Genomic DNA, 20936 nt, shown 5'->3' with positions numbered 1-20936 from the left:
TAACCCGTTTTTTAATACAGAGAAAACTTGGGAAAGCCAAGGGTTATGAAAATCAAATAGCTTTCAGATTTTTTTTTTTTTTTTTTTTTTTTTTTTTTATGAAACCCGTCAGTAGTTATGTGTTTACTGTAATAGGCTAGCCTGTGCTACCAGGCTTTATAGTACAGTGTAAATCAATAAATAACCACATCATTATTTTGTTTTTAATGCACAAGGCATGTTGTCAACAGGACACTACACAAACGTTGTGCCTCCTTTGAGGAAGGCATCTGTTCATATTTTGCACTTAGTATATTTCCTTTGCTTTGTTGACACTGCTTACTGTAACAACATATACATCATTCACATCGCTTGATTAAATATTGAAACAATATTGAAAAAAATGAAGTAGCTATCTAAACTGGTGTCCGTTAACACAGGCACTGTTTCAATCATTAAAATAGCATGTGTATCTATCTACCAGACTCGCATGTGTGGATGCTTTTACTAACGACACTCCAATAACACTTTTAACCCTTGGCGGTACAAGGGACATATGTGTCCTACAAATTAGGAATGAGGCCAACTTTCTTATATTTGGAAAGAGGTGCATGAAAAAACAAAAGGGGTAGCCAACAGTTTACAAATAGAACAGGCACAGTTTTTTTTTCATTTTAATATTTATTTTCATAAACTTTGATGCAATTTCCAATGACAAGTCATCGCTGTACAGTCGTTTAATTCATTAACATTCAAGTGTAACAATCAGAAAGCGACACTCCAGCTGTCAGTCACTGCACAAAAACAGAAAGCAGGGATGCAATCTGATGGAATCTATCAACTGCTCCTTAAAATAAATAATCACATACATTTATAAATTAGCTGCATAAAAAGGTGAGCAAAATATTGGATACAACAAGATTAATTTCAAAAGTAATTAATTCTGATCATATATTAAAACTCAAAGCATATTTAAAACGATTCTGTTCGTTTGCAATTTCTTCTATAGTGGCTACGAACTTTCTTTTTTTTTTAATTTAGTATGTCCAATTATAATTCCCCCCCCCCTGATTTTCTCCCAATTTGGAATGCTCAATCACTTTTCTCCTCACCGGAGCAATTCCCCACATGGCTCAGGAGACACTAAGATTCAGTGGGCATCCTCCAATCCCACGACCAAGCTGACTTCCTTTATCACCCAGGGAAAAATGCCAGCCCTGCAGGGGTCCGCTCTGAGCACACTGGGCATCTGGCCAGTAGTGTTTGCTGTAGAGCGATGAGGAGAAACAGCCCCTGCAGGTTTTACCTCCCTAACCCACGGGAGCGCCAGAGCCAATGCAACGATCGCTTCGGAGTCCCCAGTGAAGACACGAACCCGCGTTGTACGACTAGCCCTGCGTACCATGTGGCTGTGCTTCTACCAGGCGAGCCACTAGACCCCTAAATCAGCACTTTGCTTGAGTCTACCGTGCATGTATGTTTTGATGGGTATGTAACAAAAGGTAAAGACAATCTACCTGTTGTTTAAAACTTAAAGCAAAAGACTCATTTGTTTTCTAGATACTGTGGCTCAGCCCAGACACTTGTGGTGCCTCTGGTTTACTGTTCACCTACCTGGAGCCCCAAACACCATCTCCACTACTGAAGCCAGCAGTGCAAATAGCCACAAGTTTCCACAGCACTCAGTACTGTAGAAACAGCAGGCATAGAACTGAACTTGCATGTGCCAAGGTACAGTATCAGACTCATCTAAGGTTTAGTTATGGTGTCTAGTCAGAGTAAGACCCTGTTAACTTTATTCCTTGTGAGTCAACCTGAAAAAAATCCATAAATTGTTCATGATCATTGTAAATTGTGTGCGCAATTACAAAAATACAATTTAGTCATACATGTAATGATAGAAAGCAACTGCAGTCAGGCATGCATATCTCTTATACTCTCTTGTAAGAGATTTCCCATATGCATGAAATACCTAACTAATGAGAACTCATCCGCTTGTAAAAACTTCATCATATACTTATCATGCACTGAAGGCTCCAACTGAAATCTTTCTCATCTGCAACCAAACTTCACACGCCTCCAACACATGCATGGCTAATTCATAATTTCATTACATTGCCCATACAGTATCACACAAGAGCAAGTGTTAAACTATATACATAAATCATTTTCATTTAGTTGATTACTTATTTCTACAGAAAACTCAAGCTTTGCAGGAATTTCGGGAAATGGTATAGTTAGAAAAGAGAGCACAGAAAGGAAGCAGGCCAATTCTCTACTGCATGGCTGCAGTTTTATTCTGAAAAAAAAGAAGAAAAAGATACAGTTAGGATACAGGGCACCGATACGTGTCATTGCATTTGAGGGCTATTTCAGGCAAGAGTATGTTTTAATGCACTGTTAAAAACGTTATGGAAAAGTAAAGAAAAGCAAGCTTTATTTTCTCATTTTGATCCGTGCAAGAACACAAATGACTGGTTAAATCACGCCAATGTGTGCTCTCAAATTAATTTGATATTAATACCAGGAATTCTTTGATATAGCGGTCTGATTTTTTTTTTCTTTCCCTCAGTGATGAAGGTGCTTGCACATTTTCAAATCAAATAAACAAGGTTTTCATGTTGTCAGCCTTAAAATATCTTTCATAGAAACAAACATCAAACAAGAAAATATAAAAACAGTAGGTGCGCTAGGTAGCAAGCTTGTGCACAGAATAATGTACTGTAAAATGAAACTGCACAACAAAATAAATATGTATGTATGCATTTCTGTATTATAAATTACAGGAAGATACATTATCATTACAAACCGTTTATTTTAAGGACTGAAGAATCTATTTTAGAAGCATGTTTTTAAGGAGTGCTAGTTTAAGTTGCAATGAAGTTTGCCACTGTAAGGAGCAGTCGATGTGCCCTGTGTGAAACTGGTTGGTGCTCAGGCTTTTCTACAGTGACGTTGCCTCTGACAGTAGGTCAGATGTTTCTACAGTAAAGTCACCTACAAGTCTACAGCTATGGCCAAAATTTTTGCATCACCTAGAATTTTAGGATTACCAGAAGCCATAATAGTAGTACAGTATTTCATGTTAGATTTTGAAATGTCGCATTTTTTAATTTTTTGTCAGTTAAGTATGTGGAAAACTACAAAACCATATGTAATTCAATATGTTAACGTACCATTATTCAGCAGGTTTCATTTATGAAGCAAAATGTGCTAATTCTATAGGGTGATGCAAAACATTGTAGTTTTTAATGTGAAGTTGTGTAAGTCTGGCGCTTCTATGATGAAGGTACCTGTAACGTTGAGTCTGGTGGTGCACTCAGCTCTGCCCATGCAGTTCTCAGCTATGGCGCTGTATTCGCCACTGTCTTTGGGGCTGACGTTGGAGATAAGCATAGAGCAGACTCCGCAGATGTTTGAAGTGTAGTACTGCGCGTTATCCATGATGCTGATGTTGTTGCGGTACCAGGTGACAGTTGGCGCTGGGTTGCCCTTCACGGCACAGCTCATGTTGCACGGGTACCCACGCGGCACTGTGTGGTTCTTCAGCCGTATGGTAAACTTTGGGGCCTGCCTTGGATCAGTCTGCTTGTAGATGGGCATCTTCACTGTAAATTTTTCTGAAATCAAGCACGACAAAGAAAACTGTGATTGCCCAGAGTGTTTGTTGGCAGCATGTATGACAGATGTTTCAGTATGTCATTCCCTGGTGTACATTTTTTAAATAGTATTGTAAAGCAGATTTTTACTTGCATTAAATTAAACTTTAGTGACTCCAGCTGAATGTAAAGATGAAAAGATGCTGGCGGGCTATTTGTTACTTGGCTACACATCCAGTACGCTTGGATTATTCAGCTTTTCTTGGGATTAAAATTATGTCTAACTTGTCATCACTTACCCTTATTACATAGCTGATTGGAAGCCTTGTTTTTACGTTTCAATCCCATTGATCTCCTTGTTACTGTAGTGGCTATATTGTGCTTTTCATCACAATCTTTGGGGCAAGGGTGCATTGACTAATCAGATGTTAAAGCATATGTCTGTAAAATGCTGTGATAATTCTTTAATCCAGTTTAAAGTACATGCTGTAATGCCTTGAGCTGGACTGGGGATCTCTACTGGATAAAGGAGACTCTTTAAACTTTGACATTCCCTTTCGCGAGCTATCAAAGAGGAAATTAGCATTTGACTTGTTTCTAGACGCTACCTTGACGTGAACATTTAGAAGGTGAAAGAAAGTCCTACCTTTTTGCTTGGTGATGCCCCAGGCCGGGGAGTCGGAGGCTGTGCTGATGCCAATGTCGTTCTTGGCAAAGACCCTGAAGTAATACTGGCGGTCGCTCACGATGACTGCTGTGAACTTGTTGTTGAAGATGTTGTCTGCCACCATGTGCCAGGACGGTTTGCTGGAGTCCCGCTTCATCACCAGATAGTGCAGCTGCTCATCCCGCTTTTCATCCGGAGAGGGCTCCCAGGATATTGTCACTGTGCCTGGGACCTTCTCATCCAGCTCAACCGGACCTGGAGGCTTTGGGTCGTCTACATAAAACACAGAGCAATGCTTTAACACTCTCCCGCATGGCTACACCATCAACCAGATCCACACAGAGACTGTGACTCTGACTGGCTCTGCGTACAATAATTCCATTGTATCTACTCAGTTATCCTTAACGATGACCGGCTCACTACTGCCTTTTGGTGCTTTGCTTGTTTAATTTACTTTAAAGTGGGATATGTACAATTTAAGTGCATCATTACAATATGACAGCAGCAATGCTTCCAGGTATCTAGTTCCTTCTTGTGTCTAATAGCAAGTAAAAGATGTAACGGTAGTGATTGTTACAGCAGGGTGTTACAGTACCTGTAACGCAAATCTCAAAGCTGAAGCACTCCTGGCCGAAGTAATTCTTAACCATGATGGTGTAGACCCCGGAGTCGGAATGTTCGGATGTGGGGATCAGGAGCTGGGACAGTCCGTCTGCGTTGGTGATCGTGGCTCGCTTGGACACGGAAGAGCCACCTTTCATCCAGATCACGTCTGGAATCGGGGAGGCCTGGAATCGGGGAGGCCAGCATACATCACTACAAATCTACAGCAATTTAAGCCATTTAGACCAGACCTCATGACGAACGTGCACTATGTCCCCGTCACAGTATTCTTTGCGTGCTTGCCCCGTGCCCGGCTAAGAGTGTGTTCTGTTTTGTGTTGCGGCTCACCTCGAAGTTAATGTTAACCCGAATAGTGTTGCCCGCCTTTACCACCATGAAGCTTTTGAGGCTGGATTCATTGAGGAAGCGTGGTCTCACTGAAAGAAGCAGACAGAGAGAGACTCACAAGGGCACCTGATAGAGAATTCTCCTAATTACTGAAAAAAATAAGCTGATATTCCCTGGGCATTGTTCCAGTTTAATAGTTAATATTCAGAGTACAAAACTGAATATACGGTAGCATTCAGAAAAAATGGGTTGGAATTTTACAGGAGATACAGTACATCGCTGGTTAAGATGTAAAGACGAGTGAATTGTTATGCCACCTACCATTATAATTAATTCTGCTGCAGCTTGTGAGTGTTCTTAGCTACTGGAAATAATAAACCTTTAAGCAACCTTGTTAAATACATGAATTCGTGGCTTGTGTGTGTGTGTGTGTGTGTGTGTGTGTGTGTGTGTGTGTGTGTGTGTGAATACACACTCACCTGGTGGTGGCATAGCAATTATGTAGTTATCCAGCTCTTTGGGCTCCCCTAGCCCTCCGTCATTGACAGCAATCACCCGCACAAAGTACATCTGCATGGACTTGAGTCCCTTGATGGTGTATGAGGTGGTGTTGGTGGGAGACGAGTTGTAACGCAGCCAGGTGCCGCTGTCCTCAGGCATCACTTCCACATAGTAGCCCTTAGCCTCATCGCCTGCATCGGTGCTGGGCTTGGACCAGGACAGAGACAGGGTGGTGTATGTAGAGTCAGTCACTTTGAAGTCGTTCACCATGCCTGGGGGCTCTGAAACCAAGAACACACAAACTGCTGTTCAGGGCTCTTATACTACACATTTAAATAGCTTTCAAATTTGTATCTATTTATTTATTGATTGATTTATACTTATTATACTGTTATTATTATACTGTTATTTTTTTTGCCTTTTAGCAGTCAGGACAAAAAATATAGTGATTTCCTGGAGCACATCCCCTAACACCACCGTAGTATCTGGGATGTGATTGAAAATCTGTTTTTACTGCCAAGTTTCCTTAAATGATGAACTTCAAAGATGAAATAGAGCAGCTTTACTTTCCAGTCACTTAGTTACTACAGTTGGAAAGTAGTCTATTGATACTTACTCATGGGGTCCCGGGCAAAGGCAAAGTCAGAAGGGACGCTGGGCTCGCCTGTCCCAGAGACGTTGACCGCTGCCACGCGGAACTCGTACTGCATCCCTTCCACCACATCAGTCACTGTGTGCTTCAAGCCTGCAATACAGACTCAAAGTGTTTTTTTGTTGTAGTACCACAGTACTTAATACACAGTTAACACAATGTTGATAGTAAACTGTACACATGCCCTGTACTGTATTAGAACCCTTCACTAAAATCGTGACCACTGACCTTTAATGGGCTCTTCTGTGGCAGCTGACCAGATGCTGCTCCCCTTTTTCCGCTTTTCCAGGATGTAGCAAGCGATTCGGGTGCCTCCTGTGTTGTGCGGGGGAGACCAGGAGAGGGTGATGGATTTGCAAGAGGTAGCAACTACCTTTGGTGGGGCTGGAGGTCCGGGGAAGGCTAAGAGAGAGACGATAGAATCAGCACGAAGAAACAACGACTGAGCATTAGTGTTCCCTAGCATTGATATCTTTAGTGACAGACAGGAGCTAATTCTTAACATTCAATACAAAACTAATTGAGGGTGAAAACTTGAACCTAGTTACACTTTAGCACAACTGCAGTCGTTGTTTGAAATATGGATGAACATATTCCAGGTCATCATACCTGGGGAGCACAGTGTGACTGGGACTCTTGCAGGTGGTCAGACTCACCTTTGGTACCGGCAGTGATGTCATCAGTCTCCAGGGCATCGCTGATCCCCTCAGTGCTGGTGGCCCAAATTCGGAAGCAGTATTTCTTGCCGTGCTCCACCTTGTCTGTGGCGAAGGTGGTCGTGTCACCAGAGACTTCGCCCATCTTCATCCAGGTGTTGCGTCCCACCTGCTGCCTCTCCAGGATGTACTTCTCAATGGGTTTCCCGCCATTGTCCCGAGGGGGCCTCCATTTGATCTCGATGCGATTAGCGGAGCTGTCCAGCACTTCCACTGGGCCCTGGGGTGGCGTAGGCTTGTCTGAAAGAGACAAATGTCTCCTAATTTAAGATTTTCTAACATCTTGTTTTGGTTCCAGTGGACGACCTGCGCCCCTTCAGCTGTGCAGCAGCACTGTCACATACAAACAAAATGCTTGCAGATATTGTTCATGCTTCTTATGGGCTTTCCAGCGGAGTACAGTGCGGGGCATTTGATTGTTTTATCAGCCATTTTTTTTCCAGCTGATACATTATCTAAAGAAAAAAGTTTATCTACCTTTTACAGTGTCTGTCCAGTATCTGTCCAAAACAAACCACTTAAGAGTGCTTAAGAGACCTCAAGTTATATAGCAGGACTTTGGTTCTGGTTTTGTAAAATTGTTAAAGTGTTTCTTCTCCTTATAGACAGGAGTAAACACCAAATATGGCCTTTGTACTTTCTGGAGTATTTAGGACTCAGTCAAGCTGAAGATCCCTTGCACAGTGTTCTGGATGCAGCCCTTACCTAGAACGATGAGCTTGGTGACAGCCTCAGCGGTGCCACTTTCGTTCTTCAGCTTGAGTTTGAGCTCGCCGGAGTCCTTGCGCTGGCATTTGCCAATGAGCAGGCGGGTGTGGTCGGGCCCCTTCTCCACGACTGTGCGGTTGTCTTCTGACAGCTCGTCTGCATCCTTGTACCAGGACACCTTGAAGGGTGGCCGGCCACTGAACGGCACCTTGATCGCAGCATTTTGCCCCGCCTTCACCACCAGGGGCTCCTTTGCCAGTCGAGCCAACTCTTCCTTGTCAATCTCCGGAGGATCTGAAGGGCAGCAAGGAACCAAATCGTACCATACCAGTCCCATTTATAAAATATTCTTCATGAACAAGCAATCCAGGGCGCTTTAAAAACCTACACACTCTAGATGTCAAGATAATCCAAATATCAACTGTTTCTGCCTTCATCCATTCCAACTATTTATAATTGAATAGCAGAGATGCAAGGGGGAAACTATTAAATGTTCTTACTACCTAATTTTTTTTAATTAGATTGACTACAGAGTCAAAATGTCTGGTTTATGGGTCATACAAACACACATACATACAATAAGTTGACTCCACGATGTTTACTATAAACTTTACAGTATATACAATATATAAAACATGTTATTCAGCATACATAATAATATAAGAGATAGACAGATAGGCTGACATACCTGTCACAACGACATGTGATTCAGTTTTGTGTCCCTCTGCCTCAAAGCGATACTTTCCAGCGTCTGAGTCTTGGATGTTAGAGAAGACCAGCTTGTGGACGGAGCCGTCTTTACAGACGCTCAACCCTTCGCTGGACTGCAGCTGGACACACACACACACACACACACAAAGATGATGATATTTGCATTTTAAACAAATAACTGGGTTGTAATGTCATCTTTACAAATTCCTGTTTTATGCTGTTTGCGTTGGTTCTTCTGTAGTTTGATATTCAAAACAAATGAACAAAACCCAATATTGGGAAGACAGAACCATCCAAAAACTTGTAATATCTAAAAAAAAAAGGTAAACAGAAGGTGCAGAATAATCTTGCTGCTTCGTTATCAGGTTAGGACTTACTTTTACACCATCTTTAAACCAAGTACCATCTGACTCTGCACTGCTCAAAGCACAGGCCAGCTCAGCTGAGTGGCCCTTTCGAGCTTGGATATCAAAAAGCCCTCTGGTGAAATGGACCACCGGCTCTATAGAGCAAAGAGAAACTACAATTAGAAATGATTTCTGGCAAAAAGTGCTTGCTTAAACCATTAGAGCAATCTACCTCCTCAGGAGAGGAGGAGTGTGTGGGGTCGCATAGAAAGGTACCATAACCAGAAGTTCTGATAAAATACATTTCTGACCAATAGCACCCACTTGTGCCATGACTCCGCCCATTCCTGATTGATCCTGCCCACGTTTGAATCAGAGCCGTGCCCATGTAAATCATTGGTAAGGCTACGATTTTGGTACAGTCATTTTTTGTACATTTCACGGGCGAGGTGTGGTAAAGAACCAAGAATTCATGGAAAGGTCACCAAATAACGTAGTTTTAATGGAGAGTCAGTAAGGGGGGGTGACTATGACTAAAGAGACAGTTCTGTAAAATGTAAAAGTTTTTTTTTTTTTTTTTTTAAAGGCAGAACATTTTTGGTCACAGTTGTGGGTCTCCTACCCTGTGCAACAAGTCTTTTTTGGAAAGGTGTACAGCCTTCTAATGCCTCACACTGTCACATACCTGCATCTCTCTATATAATTGTCCGTCTCTGGTTGTCTGTTGGTTGAGAGGATGGATGTACGAACGATGTAGCTTTTGATTTTTTTAAACCTCTTGCATAGAGGTACAAACTCAGCACATCTACTTAAATGTAAATGTATCCAGTTTTGTGAATGCAGTCTGTATTTAAAGTATGAGCAACAGCTGCAACCACTTTGCGCAGTCAAAAGGGCTGCGACGTGATGAGTCCTTCGTACAGCAAATTGTAAATCTGCACAGCTTTTCCAGATTCTGAAACAAACATCATGTTGTAAAGAAAACCTCTGTAAGCTGGTAAACTTGTGTTCTCCGATGCATTTGTTCTTCTGCCTTTACAGCTCACTCACGTTTTGTTTGTATTTTAGCTGTCACCCATTTCCATGCTTAATCACTCAGCTATCTCATTCACTGACCTACATAGCTACACGTAAGTGCTGCATGCGTACACAACCAAACAATTTACACACACTCACAGATGTGGATTTTCAGTGCAATACATACTGCATTTTTTAAAGGAAATAAAATAAGCGCCTAATCACTGCCTCATCTGCTTTCGAACCAGGAACACCGCCAAGACGGCATGTGAACCATTTGGTTTAGTTGAAATGGAATGACACATTTATTGTATTACTTGCATAAGCAGAGTTACAAAAAAAAAAGTGAAATCCAATAACGATACGTGTAATACAGCAAAAAAGCAATCGACCACAGAACAACAAAAACTAAACCTGTCAAACTGGTCTTGGTGAGTTAGACCAGCCCCAATGGACTTTCCCTAACCTATGAGCATTTCTGTACTTGAAGTGTCTCTATAAACCCCTAAAAGATTTCTCAAATCAGTTTCCATGCAGCAGTGACTTCCATACCAGTGATGGTATCTTCAATCAGGGGGCCGCGTCCTGCTCGCCTGTTTTTCCTGTTCTGGTCATCTGTAAGTCCGCTGACATCCAGCGCTGATCCATCCTTTCCTCCTGATCCAGAGTGTCCAGACCTCCCAAGACCACCCTGGCCTGTCCCATCTCCAGATAACCCAGATCCACCCAGCCCAGAGCCTGTTCCATCTACACCTAAACCTCCAGCTCCTACTTTGCCAAGGACTGAACCATCACCTAGCCCCCTCCCAGCTTTTGCTCCTGAGCCATTCCCAAGGACTCCAAGCCCCATCTGTCCACCCTTGCCTACAATGCCGTCCTGTCCATCTCCTAGCCCCATCTGTCCACCCTTACCACCAAGGCTGCCCTGTCCATCTCCTAGCCCCATCTGTCCACCCTTGCCTACAATGCCGTTCTGTCCATCTCCTAGCCCCATCTGTCCACCATCTGTCACCTTAGCCACCAAGTCTCGCTATATCCCCTGTCCATCTCCTACGCCCCCATCTGTCCACTCCTTGCCTCCAAGGTCCACCTGTCCATCTCCTAGCCCATCTCCACCCTTACCACCAAGGCCCCGCCCTGTCCATTTGGAATTGTCACCAAGGCTGCCCTGTCCATCTCCTAGCCCCATCTGTCCACCCTTGCCTCCAAGGCCGCCCTGTCCATCTCCTAGCCCCATCTGTCCACCCTTACCACCAAGGCCGCCCTGTCCATCTCCTAGCCCCATCTGTCCACCCTTGCCTCCAAGGCTGCCCTGTCCATCTCCTAGCCCCCCCTGCCCACCCTTGCCTCCAGGGCTACCCTGTCCGTCTCCTAGCCCCATCTGTCCACCCTTGCCTCCAATGCCACCCTGTCCATCTCCTAGCCCCAACTGTCCACCCTTGCCTCCAAGGCTGCCCTGTCCATCTCCTAGCTGTCCACCCTTGCCACCAAGGCTGCCCTGTCCATCTCCTAGCCCCCCCTGCCCACCCTTGCCTCCAGGGCTAGTCTCCTAGCCCCATCTGTCCATCTCCTGTCCATCTCCTAGCCCCCCCTGCCCACCCTTGCCTCCAAGACTGCCCTTTCCATCTCCTAGCCCCCCCTCCCCTGCCCTGTCCCTTAGCCCTCCAAGACTGCCCTGCCTTCCAGCTCCTAACCCACCCTTATCTCCAAGGCTGCCCTTTCCATCTCCTAGCCCCCCCGCCTCCAAGACTGCCCTTTCCATCTCCTAACTCACCCTTATCTCCAAGGCTGCCCTTTCCAATTCCTAGCCCCGCCATTCCTCCTTTCCCATCTCCCATTCCTCCTTGACCAGCTTGCCCATCTCCTAAACCCCCTTTGCCACCCATCCCAGCACCCTCCTTTCCCAATCCGTCACTGCCATCTAGTCCATCTGTGCTATTCTGTCCCCCAGACCCTAACCCTGCACCATCACCAGCCCCAGACCCATCCCCGAGAGACTTCAAGAAGTTATACAGGATCCCATCAACTGGCTGGTTTGTAAGCCCTGCATTTATATCAATCGCCTGGCCTTTTTTTGGCTTCTTCTTGCCTTGGATACTCGGGTCCATGCTTTCTTCAGCTTAACCAGTGAAGAGGTGGAGTGAGCGCAGCAGCAGATGGTGGGAGAGCAAGGAGAGGGATAAAAAAGGAAGATGAAATGGTGGTTGATAGAGGCAAGTGTATGGGAGTGAAAATGGTGATATGTTCTTGGTCGCCAAAAAACAGATATTAGTCGGGATTAGATTAGGGATAAGGCTTGGCAGTTTTCTCTGATGTCACTTCTTCAGCTAGCCTCTTTGTACTGTAGATCATTTAATAAGATTAACATAGAAAGGGACAAACTACACTTTAAAGACCATTAAGAAGGAGGCAGTTTGGTCTGTCATGTTTAGCTGTACAACTTCACTTGGTAAACCATTCTATGCAATGCCCATCTGCGTTAGAATACCAGAATCAGGGAGCACAGAATATGGATATGTATGCTTAACAGAAATGTGATATATGGGTTTAGAGGTAAGGAACGGGGTTTGGCAAGTGCAAGGATTTACAACAAATATAAAGTGTCTGAGAAATGAGGTAAACATATGCACTTAAGCTATATGAAAAGATCCAAATACACAATCTGAAGTTCTGTAAAACCAAAAACCAAGGAGCAATTTTTCATGTTTAAGGAAAGCCAAATGTCCATGAAGACCGCCATGTCTTGATGTGGTTGGCATTAACATTAACACTGAGGGCAGATGAAGAGCCAGGTGCATCACCCAAAACAATGCAGTTAAACAGGATTGATTGGCACTGTTCTGAGAAAGTACTGAGGATGTGGTCTTAGTGGTCTATGAATTTTGAAGGAATTTCAAAGGCAAACAGTACAATAAAAAAAAGCAGAATGGCTTGCCAACTTACTTTCCACCAGGAGCCAGGCGCTAGAGGAGCGAATGCCAGCCGCCACTGAGTAGATACCCTTGTCTACAGGCATGACGTCCTTCACCACCATCCTGTGAGTGAGCTTATCCTCCGACACTGCAAACTGAAACTTCTCCCCGGCCTCGAGTTGCTTGTTCTTGAACATCCAGACCAGTTTGGGGAGGGGGTGGGTGATAATGCACTCAAACATGACGTCGTCACGCTCTTTGCACTTCACCTCCTTCAGCGGACTCGCAAAGTTCACAGGTATAACTGCAGGAAAATTAAAAAGAGTACTATTCATCATCACCCTTTTTCACCTGTATATAATTGACTGGAAAATACAGTTATTATACAATTACAATAGCACTTTATTGACAGGAATAAAACTACCATTAGCAGATCATAGCATTACTATCAATTTTAACCCAGTCAAAGGATTACAAAAACTTTGGTTAGCAAAACTTTTGGGTCTGAGAAAAACTAAACAAACATCTTGGTCTTTATGGAACAAATACCTTGTGAATCAATACACCAGATTAGGTTTCTCTGCAAGTGTCTTCAGTGCCACCCATTGGATATTGAGGGATTTGATTTTGCTTTGTCAAAACTGGTTCATTTTACTAAGCAACATTTTCACACTGCACCCTTGTAATGTTTCAAGAGGTTATTTAGTTGTACAGGCAAGTCTAAACAGGGTTTGGTCCCTAATGTTTTGGATGAATGATTTCTAAAGAAGGCTCTAGTTTTGACACTAGCTGAAATGTTATATTTTTATGATTGAGCGCTTTGAAGTTACAGCTGATTTGTCTTTTTTATTTTGTGTGTGCTGTAGTTGAATTGAAAAGTGCAAACGCAATATTTTGTCATCAGCAGCCCTCATTCAATGTCACAAAGCTGCTTTGTGGAGGGAAGATCTGCTTACACTTTGTTGGCAGGTCAGTGGAGAAGACATTGGTACTCTCCACATCCACCTGGTATAACCCTGCATCTTCTGGCATTAGGCTGTTGATCGAGAAGATGTACTTTTTGCCAAACTTTTTCAGGTTGTGCTTCATCTCCATATCGGTGCTATAAGGAATCATCACCCCATCCTGTAAAAAAGAGCACCTGTTAGACCCCAGCATAGCCTGGGTATGAAGCAACTACTGAATCAAAGAGAGCATGAACACCAGGCTCTATCAGTGTGTTGCATTATACAACAGCCGGACACCGCTCTCCCATTGTTTTCTATAGAGGTCAGCTGTGCTGTTATTACTCAATAATGGAACAGCAAGGCTGAGTGATTACACTAATTGAGGACACCAGTTCCAAATCCACTGCTTACTGATTAAACACGTCCAGTGGGTGCTTGAGCCCCTTTCATAGGACTGCAATGATAGTTTCACGCCAACGAAGGTACGTAAACAAACAACTTTAAATAGCCCCCGGGTGTCATGCTTTTTCGCAATCCAGTTCTGTTCTTGCCTTGGAACATGCCACAGCAATGCTATTACCTCTAAATAGAGCACAGCTGATATGTATCAATGTAGCAGCTTTGTGGAACACTGTAGATTCACATTCAAAAGCAGACATCAGCTCGCACAATTAAGCCACTGTTATTTATACAAAGTACCGTACAGACCATCAGCAGAGTCTTTGATTTGCTGCAGCACCGCTGCAGGCCAAGTTCAAAGACCCCTCAATAGCAATGCAGGTGCACCAAACTCACCTTGTACAGGAATATCCTGCTGTTGAGATCTTTGAGCTCCATCTCAATTTCAAACTCTGCCGAGCCTTCACTGTTTACTTGGATATGTCTTAGGTTACTGATGGCTTCAATGTACTTGGTGAGTTAGAGGGAGAGAGGGAATGAGGAAGGGAGAACTTGTGTGATTACGCTAGAGATTGATAGAGGAAAGAAAGGTTAGTGAATGAGCGATGACATGACATGAAGGTAAAACACAGGTCCAGCCAAACTGGTTTCTTACAGCTGGTTCCACAGACCTATTATTAGCACAAATCTTGGACCTTATCTAAAGTAACATCAGGTAGTCTTAGATTAGTGCTCATCAGGATCTGTGAAACCAGCATCATGGTTTATGACCGAGGATGGAATTAAATTACTGTTGGTTGTATGTTTGTATGTTGTATGTCTGATTCAATGTATGATTCAAGGCTACTGTATAATATTGAACCTCACTATTGGGTCCTGCAATGGGACCTTACTGTTGTCTTAGTGGCTTATCCCCCCCAACCCTAACCCTAACCCCCCCCCCCCCCCCCCCCCCCCCCCCAAAAAAAAGATAAAAAAATAGTTTTAAGCTTTATGGTACACCAACAACTGCGCTAACTAATATTTTGGTACAGTTCAATACATGTAAATTATACCAGTTATTCTTGTGAAGAAAGAATAAGGATATTGTAAGCTAGAGGATAGCGGATGCTTTATGAACAACACGTTTCTCTGTGTAGAGTTCTCTCTGTAAGCGCTGTGTACAGCAGGCAGCTGGAGGAGCTCTCTCATACCTTGGCCTGCTCTTCCTCTCTCTCCTTCTTCATCAGGTTCAGTTTAGTGAGCATGCCACGGAAGTCTGTGTAGCCGTACTCAATGCAGATCCGCTCGTAGTCCTTCTTATCTGCGCTCATCAGGAGCTCCCACATTTTTTCCTCTGACATCTTCTCCTGTTTGACTCTGGTACAAGTCCTGCAAATATGAATAGAATGAGGCTGACTGACCAGGGCTAAAGGGTCACGTGTGCAACACAATGCATTGTTAAAACCAGGCTTGTAGAACATCTCAACCCTACGAAACACCTGACTTTCACCGCAAGCTATCCATATGAGTCACGATTTGCTGAAGGGGTATTGAACCTATAACAGGTTTTTAATGTCAAAATAACATGAGTCATCAACATGAGTCTTTTTTGCTGGAATCCACCCCTAAGAGATGCATAACATGGTCATCACGTGACCACAGTCGACTTACGTTTTCTTCAACAGCTTTCTGAACTCTGTAGGGTCCTTGCTTCCAGCTGAAAAAAAAGTGTAGTTGTGCTGATCATTTGACATAGTGTCAATGTAAAACCCACTAATGAATATATGAAAACACATTTAATGGATACAAATTAATTAATTGAAAAAAACTACTTGTAACCCTACCGTAGATATTATAAGACAAACCTGTTTTTGTTGTTGTGTTTTCTATAGGACATTGAGATCCCAAGGTATAAAAAGGGGGGGGTTTAAAATTAATATTTGGTGTTATCGTTTAATAACTTTGTACCATTTTCACTATTGCAGAGATTTATTAAAATGTTTTTTATAATGATGCGCGCTGTTTCTCCATCCAGTAATAATCACCGTTATTAGTCTCAGGTTTAGTCTTCTTCTTAAGCCCAACTGAAAGAAAGAAAGAAAGAAAGAAAGAAAGAAAAAGAATCTTTGAGGTAAAGAAGCATTTCTTCGTCAAAGAGATAGCATTTCTCTTCGTCTCAGTTCATTTATATACTATATATATATATATATATATATATATATATATATATATATATATATATATATATATATATATATATATATATATATATATATATATAATAGATGGGCTTCAGTGAGTTACAGGAAAATAATTTCATCTAGGGTTTCTGTGACATCATAAGTTACGAGACCTTATGTTGAGTAATTTATAAACTGTCACAGAAACAAGAGATGGAATAGTTTTTCTATAACTCACTGAGGCCCATCTGTTGTATTTTTATAATACATGGGTTCCCTTGTGATGCTAGTATTAAAGAAGACGAGGTTCAGCAGTACAGTTTTTTTTTTTAAACGTAGCGGTTCAGTGCTGTACACACGTTCTGTGTCGTTATCTGTTTCTCCAGTTTCTCTGAGATACGAATGTACCAGCTTTACATCTTTTTTTTTTTTTTTACATATTCTCATTTTGTTGCTCATTAATGAACATTTCTGTACTGTGAGTGTTGTCGACTGATTGAAAACAAGACATTTTGTGATTGACTTGAAAGTGATGGTCTCAATGAGTCGAATGGGTCAAAGTTCAAGTATATTTTCCTATAGAGGAATGATCAGTTTTTGACATCACTACTGTGGTATGATGCCCCTTTTTTTTAGAATGGCTCAGGATGCTTCTAATTGCAGTTATCCTGATTTTTTTTTCTGTATTATGTAAGTTCCTTTAACCTGAGTTTAGGGACTCCTCTTTAGTTACATTTGCCTGCCATAGATACAGTACATGTAACTAAGCGTTTTAAAAGTTAGAGCCAGAGCCATCTAGTTCTGATCTAGCCTACATTACAAACATCTATGGCAGGCAACTAGAACAGAACAGCATGTCCTCCACTCACGCTAACCCAGGCTTATCAAGCACACACATGCTTTTACGTACAGGCAAGACTGCAATGTTAAAAGGGTTTCCTTTCACTCAGGTCCACTTACGCTCAATAATAATCAGCGTCACAGTGCACACCGCCTCTCCGTACTCATTGCTGGCATAGCATCTGTAGGTATCTGCATCGTCTCCGTTAGCTTTGATCACCTGTTGAGCAGTTAAAGACCAGGCTGTTAAAAACCAGTGATCTATCTGTCAGGAACTGGAGCTGTGAAGGGTAAGAGTCCTTTTAAGCATTGTTAGGTTTCGTTTACTATGCATGGTTATTCTCTTACCTGTAAACTGTACTCATTCAGGACTTTGTCGTAAGTGAATTTGAACTTTTTAGGGTCATCCATATCTCCCTTAGCCCTCCTCCAGGTCACCTCAGGCTTGGGATCCCCACTGGGCACAGCTTTAAATATGGCTGTTTTACCTTTCAAAGAGGAGAGGGACACAGACAAGTCACGGCAAAGAAATAAAGCCTAGCTCGAAGAGATACTTCGCAGTTAGCATTGAAAGGGTCACCAGGGCTTCAAAACACATTGAAAGAAACAACTCAAACATTTACTCTAGGGGCTTGTAAAGAGGCTCAGAACTGGAATTATAATTAATTTGTTGGGTTTTTTTTTCCTTTAAGAAAAATGAAATGTGAGAATGACATGTTGAAGGGAATAGCTTTGAGAATGTAGCTTTTGTCACTGTTTATTAAACAAGAGGCCCTGAGGCAGAGTTGGCTACATACTGAAGTGAGGACACAGTGGTTTTCTTGTTTATTGTATTTACAGTACATGTATAACATGGGGACACATGTCCTTCTTTAATAATGTGGTAAAAAGTAGCTTGGGGCTTTTCAATGACAATACATCTCTCAAGCTTCTGTCTCGTGATTTATGAAGTCATTAAACTTATCAAACACATCTCTCTAGTAGATGTTTACATTTAGACCTGATGCTGCTGTGATTTACCAATCTACACAATGATTAAGAAAAGCAAATAGCTGATTTCAACACCTGTGGTGTCATTCTTTATAAGATAATCCAACTGCGACTCTCATTTGAATGTATATTAGTGTGTCACACGGCCCGGAATGGTTCACTACAGCCAGGGGGGTGTCAGCGTTATACCGCATCCATCTTGATGGATTTCGGAGGAGATATAGCTATTTTCTTTACAACACTTTGTGATGTAAACCGCGCTAACGTTTTATAAAGGCCAATCTATCTATGTCTGTCTTTCTACTTGTGTATGTATCTGTAAAAATACAGACACAAGCATGTATTGAAACCCAGCCAAGACAGTAAAAAGTGATCTCATGGCGATCAACTTAGCTTTCAAAATGCACATTCCATGCAAGCACATTGCAAGTGACACGTATATCTACTTTATTACCCGCTGTGACAGTCTGCACAACTCTATGTATAGCAATCTGCAATGCAAATGCCTGTCAGTGGGGAAATCTGAGAAATTGTACGCCTGCATTTAGGTACTTCTGTACAGTACATAGAGTACTTAATGTGTACAGTGTGACACAGAACACTAAGTCATGTGCCATTTGATGACTATGCTATGCACACTTCTTAAAGCTGCACGGACAATATTATGGGCATGTTAGTATTAAATGAATGCATTGCAGTTATAAATGAGGAATGGTCACGTATCCCTCCAGAACAATGTCTTGTGTACAGTGACTCAGAGCTGAGGCTTCACATCACACCCCATTGTAGACACCAGGATCAGCCAGCCCCACTAGCTGCAGGCTTTAGATCAATCACTAATCTTACCTTCTTGTATTGTTAAGGGGATGGGTTTGCGCTCGAAGTCTGGCGTGCTGCATCCTTTGGGGATGTCTTCAGTGAACTGAGTTATCTTCACTCCGGCCATTCTGGATTTCTTTTTGGTGCCAGCTAGAGCAATTAAATAGCACAGTCAGAATCATCATTTTAAAAAATGACGTGCATAAAAATGCATACAAATATGAAGAAAAAAAATACCGCAATTAGAGTAATATGTGCATTCATCTATTTTTGAAAGTCTAATCAGCTGAATACCAATCTCATATTTTCATTTTGTAGCTTCCTAACAGTTCTCTTGTTTTATTTGGCATCTTTTTTTAATAGTATTTTTATAACTATTAAAAAACAAAAAGCCCAAACTTTTTGTCTGTACTATATCATGAAGCAGCAACAGTTGAAAGGTCACAATATCACATGATTTCACAAGAAACCAGAAACAAAACAGCATGTGCCTTAAAGCAAGACACAACATCTGCAAAACTTGGTACCATTTGTAAAATTTGAAAATGTTAGTAACGTTTTGCGATGTCAGCAATGTACAGAATGCAAATGATGGTGGTCATGTGACCTGCCCGCCAGTCATTATTATCTGTGTGAGAGTGGTACTGTTCAGCAACAGATATTGGTCAGCAAAAGGATCTCAGTGACTTCACAAGGGGCATGATTGTGGGTGTCCTTACAACCGTTTTGTCCCTCAAAGCAGCAGCTGCATTGACCAATGTGTCCGTCAAGACTCCCAGGTGTCAATGTTTGCAGAAAACGACCACCAGAAAGCAAAATTCAAGTCAGGTATAACAGACGAAGCCTGCAGAGCAATGTAATATGATGAGTAGTAGATGTAGTGCAGTGGCCCAGATCAGTGAGACCTTCAATCTTGGTTTGAATAATGTGCAGGTCAGTGGCCAGTCAGTGTATAATATGTTCTATCCATTGCATCATATTTTGCTAGGTGGTTTCTTATAATGAATGTATTAGTACAGGAACATTATATGACAAGTGCATAGTGGAATAACTTTTGAATTTCAGATCACTAGGGGCTAGTGACAGCATTGAACAACCTGTCAATGAGACGAATGACTGATTTATTAAAATCTAGCACCTTCAAAAAATATAAAAAAGGAAAGACCAAACCACTTGTCATATAATAGCTATAACTCGAGGACTCATCAAGTGTACTTGGAGACAGCCTTCACTCTCGCTAGCATGAAAATGTTGACTTTCTCTGTCATTTAATCCACTCAGAAGACTGTCTCCTTGGACACTAGGTATGCCCTGTGGTTATCGCTCAATTCACGGACTGATTAACGGCAAAGAAAACATTTCATGTGTTAGTATACTGGTTCTTAACACAAAGAAGTGTAAAGTAAAACATCATGACATTACAGTATCTTCGTGTTCCATCGTTACTTGAACAGTGAATCCATTCAGTCTGGCATTTGCATTTTTATGCACTCGCCACCTACCTCTAGTCTTCCGGGGGCCGCTTCCTTGCCAGTTCAATATTGTAACATGGCCTTCTGAGCATAGCAAGTAAAGCATGGTTTAAGCACGTGGAAAGAAGCATGAGAGAAGCAGTTAAACATGGCAAAAGCATGGTATGGCATTGACGAGCAGGGAACTCAAGAAGGTAGCATTTTATTTTGACAGCATATTCTTGCAGTATTATTATTATTTCAGTTACCCTGACACCCCATACCCATCTCAGACACACCGCCTTTAAAGGTTAGGTCTAAACAGTGATGTAACACTTCCCACATTGTTAGAACTAGCAACATTGTGACAGACACAAGATCTTTGTTCTTGCTTTTTTTTTGCTTTGTTTTTTACTTTAATAGAAGATATCAAGAACCACACTGCAGAAAAATAGAGTCGCTGCTTTCTGCTGGCACCAATAAATCTCCACGGTCCAGTCAAGAGAAATCACTCTGGTAGACAATATTAAAAGGGCACATGTTAAGTAAACTCTAAGCCGTTAGTTTG

General features: G+C 42.2%; 1 protein-coding gene across 1 annotated transcript; it reads right to left on the bottom strand.

Moving 5' to 3' along the window:
• Nucleotides 1-640: 640 nt before the first annotated feature.
• LOC121300199 (immunoglobulin-like and fibronectin type III domain-containing protein 1) lies at nt 641-20510 on the bottom strand. Its single transcript, XM_041228696.1, has 25 exons — nt 20420-20510; nt 18945-19067; nt 17457-17596; nt 17229-17328; nt 16134-16172; nt 15760-15805; nt 15300-15477; nt 14503-14616; nt 13717-13885; nt 12792-13064; nt 11582-11967; nt 10971-11319; nt 10401-10853; nt 8862-8986; nt 8462-8603; nt 7771-8067; nt 7006-7305; nt 6578-6751; nt 6314-6442; nt 5676-5978; nt 5197-5285; nt 4841-5033; nt 4225-4518; nt 3273-3599; nt 641-2278 (listed from the first exon to the last, which is right to left on the bottom strand). The coding sequence occupies exons 1-25, from the start codon at nt 20493-20495 to the stop codon at nt 2274-2276; spliced, it is 4824 nt and encodes a 1607-aa protein (XP_041084630.1). The 5' UTR covers nt 20496-20510; the 3' UTR covers nt 641-2273.
• Between the last annotated feature and the right edge of the window lie 426 nt (nt 20511-20936).

The sequence above is a fragment of the Polyodon spathula genome, chromosome 25 (genome assembly GCF_017654505.1).
Source record: "Polyodon spathula isolate WHYD16114869_AA chromosome 25, ASM1765450v1, whole genome shotgun sequence".
Taxonomy (NCBI): domain Eukaryota; kingdom Metazoa; phylum Chordata; class Actinopteri; order Acipenseriformes; family Polyodontidae; genus Polyodon; species Polyodon spathula.
The sequence above is the reverse complement of the archived record's forward strand: the minus strand, read 5'-3'. Positions and strand labels throughout refer to the sequence as shown.

What these genes read in the sequence shown, in the direction of transcription:
- LOC121300199 (XM_041228696.1), bottom strand. Translation starts at nt 20,495, where the DNA reads ATGCTTTACTTGCTATGCTCAGAAGGCCATGTTACAATATTGAACTGG. An exon ending in CGGCCCCCGGAAGACTAGAG is followed by an intron (nt 19,068 to 20,419) that starts GTAGGTGGCGAG and finishes TAATTGCTCTAG; the next exon opens with CTGGCACCAAAAAGAAATCC. An exon ending in CACTGACCTGCCAACAAAGT is followed by an intron (nt 13,065 to 13,716) that starts GTAAGCAGATCT and finishes ATTTTCCTGCAG; the next exon opens with TTATACCTGTGAACTTTGCG.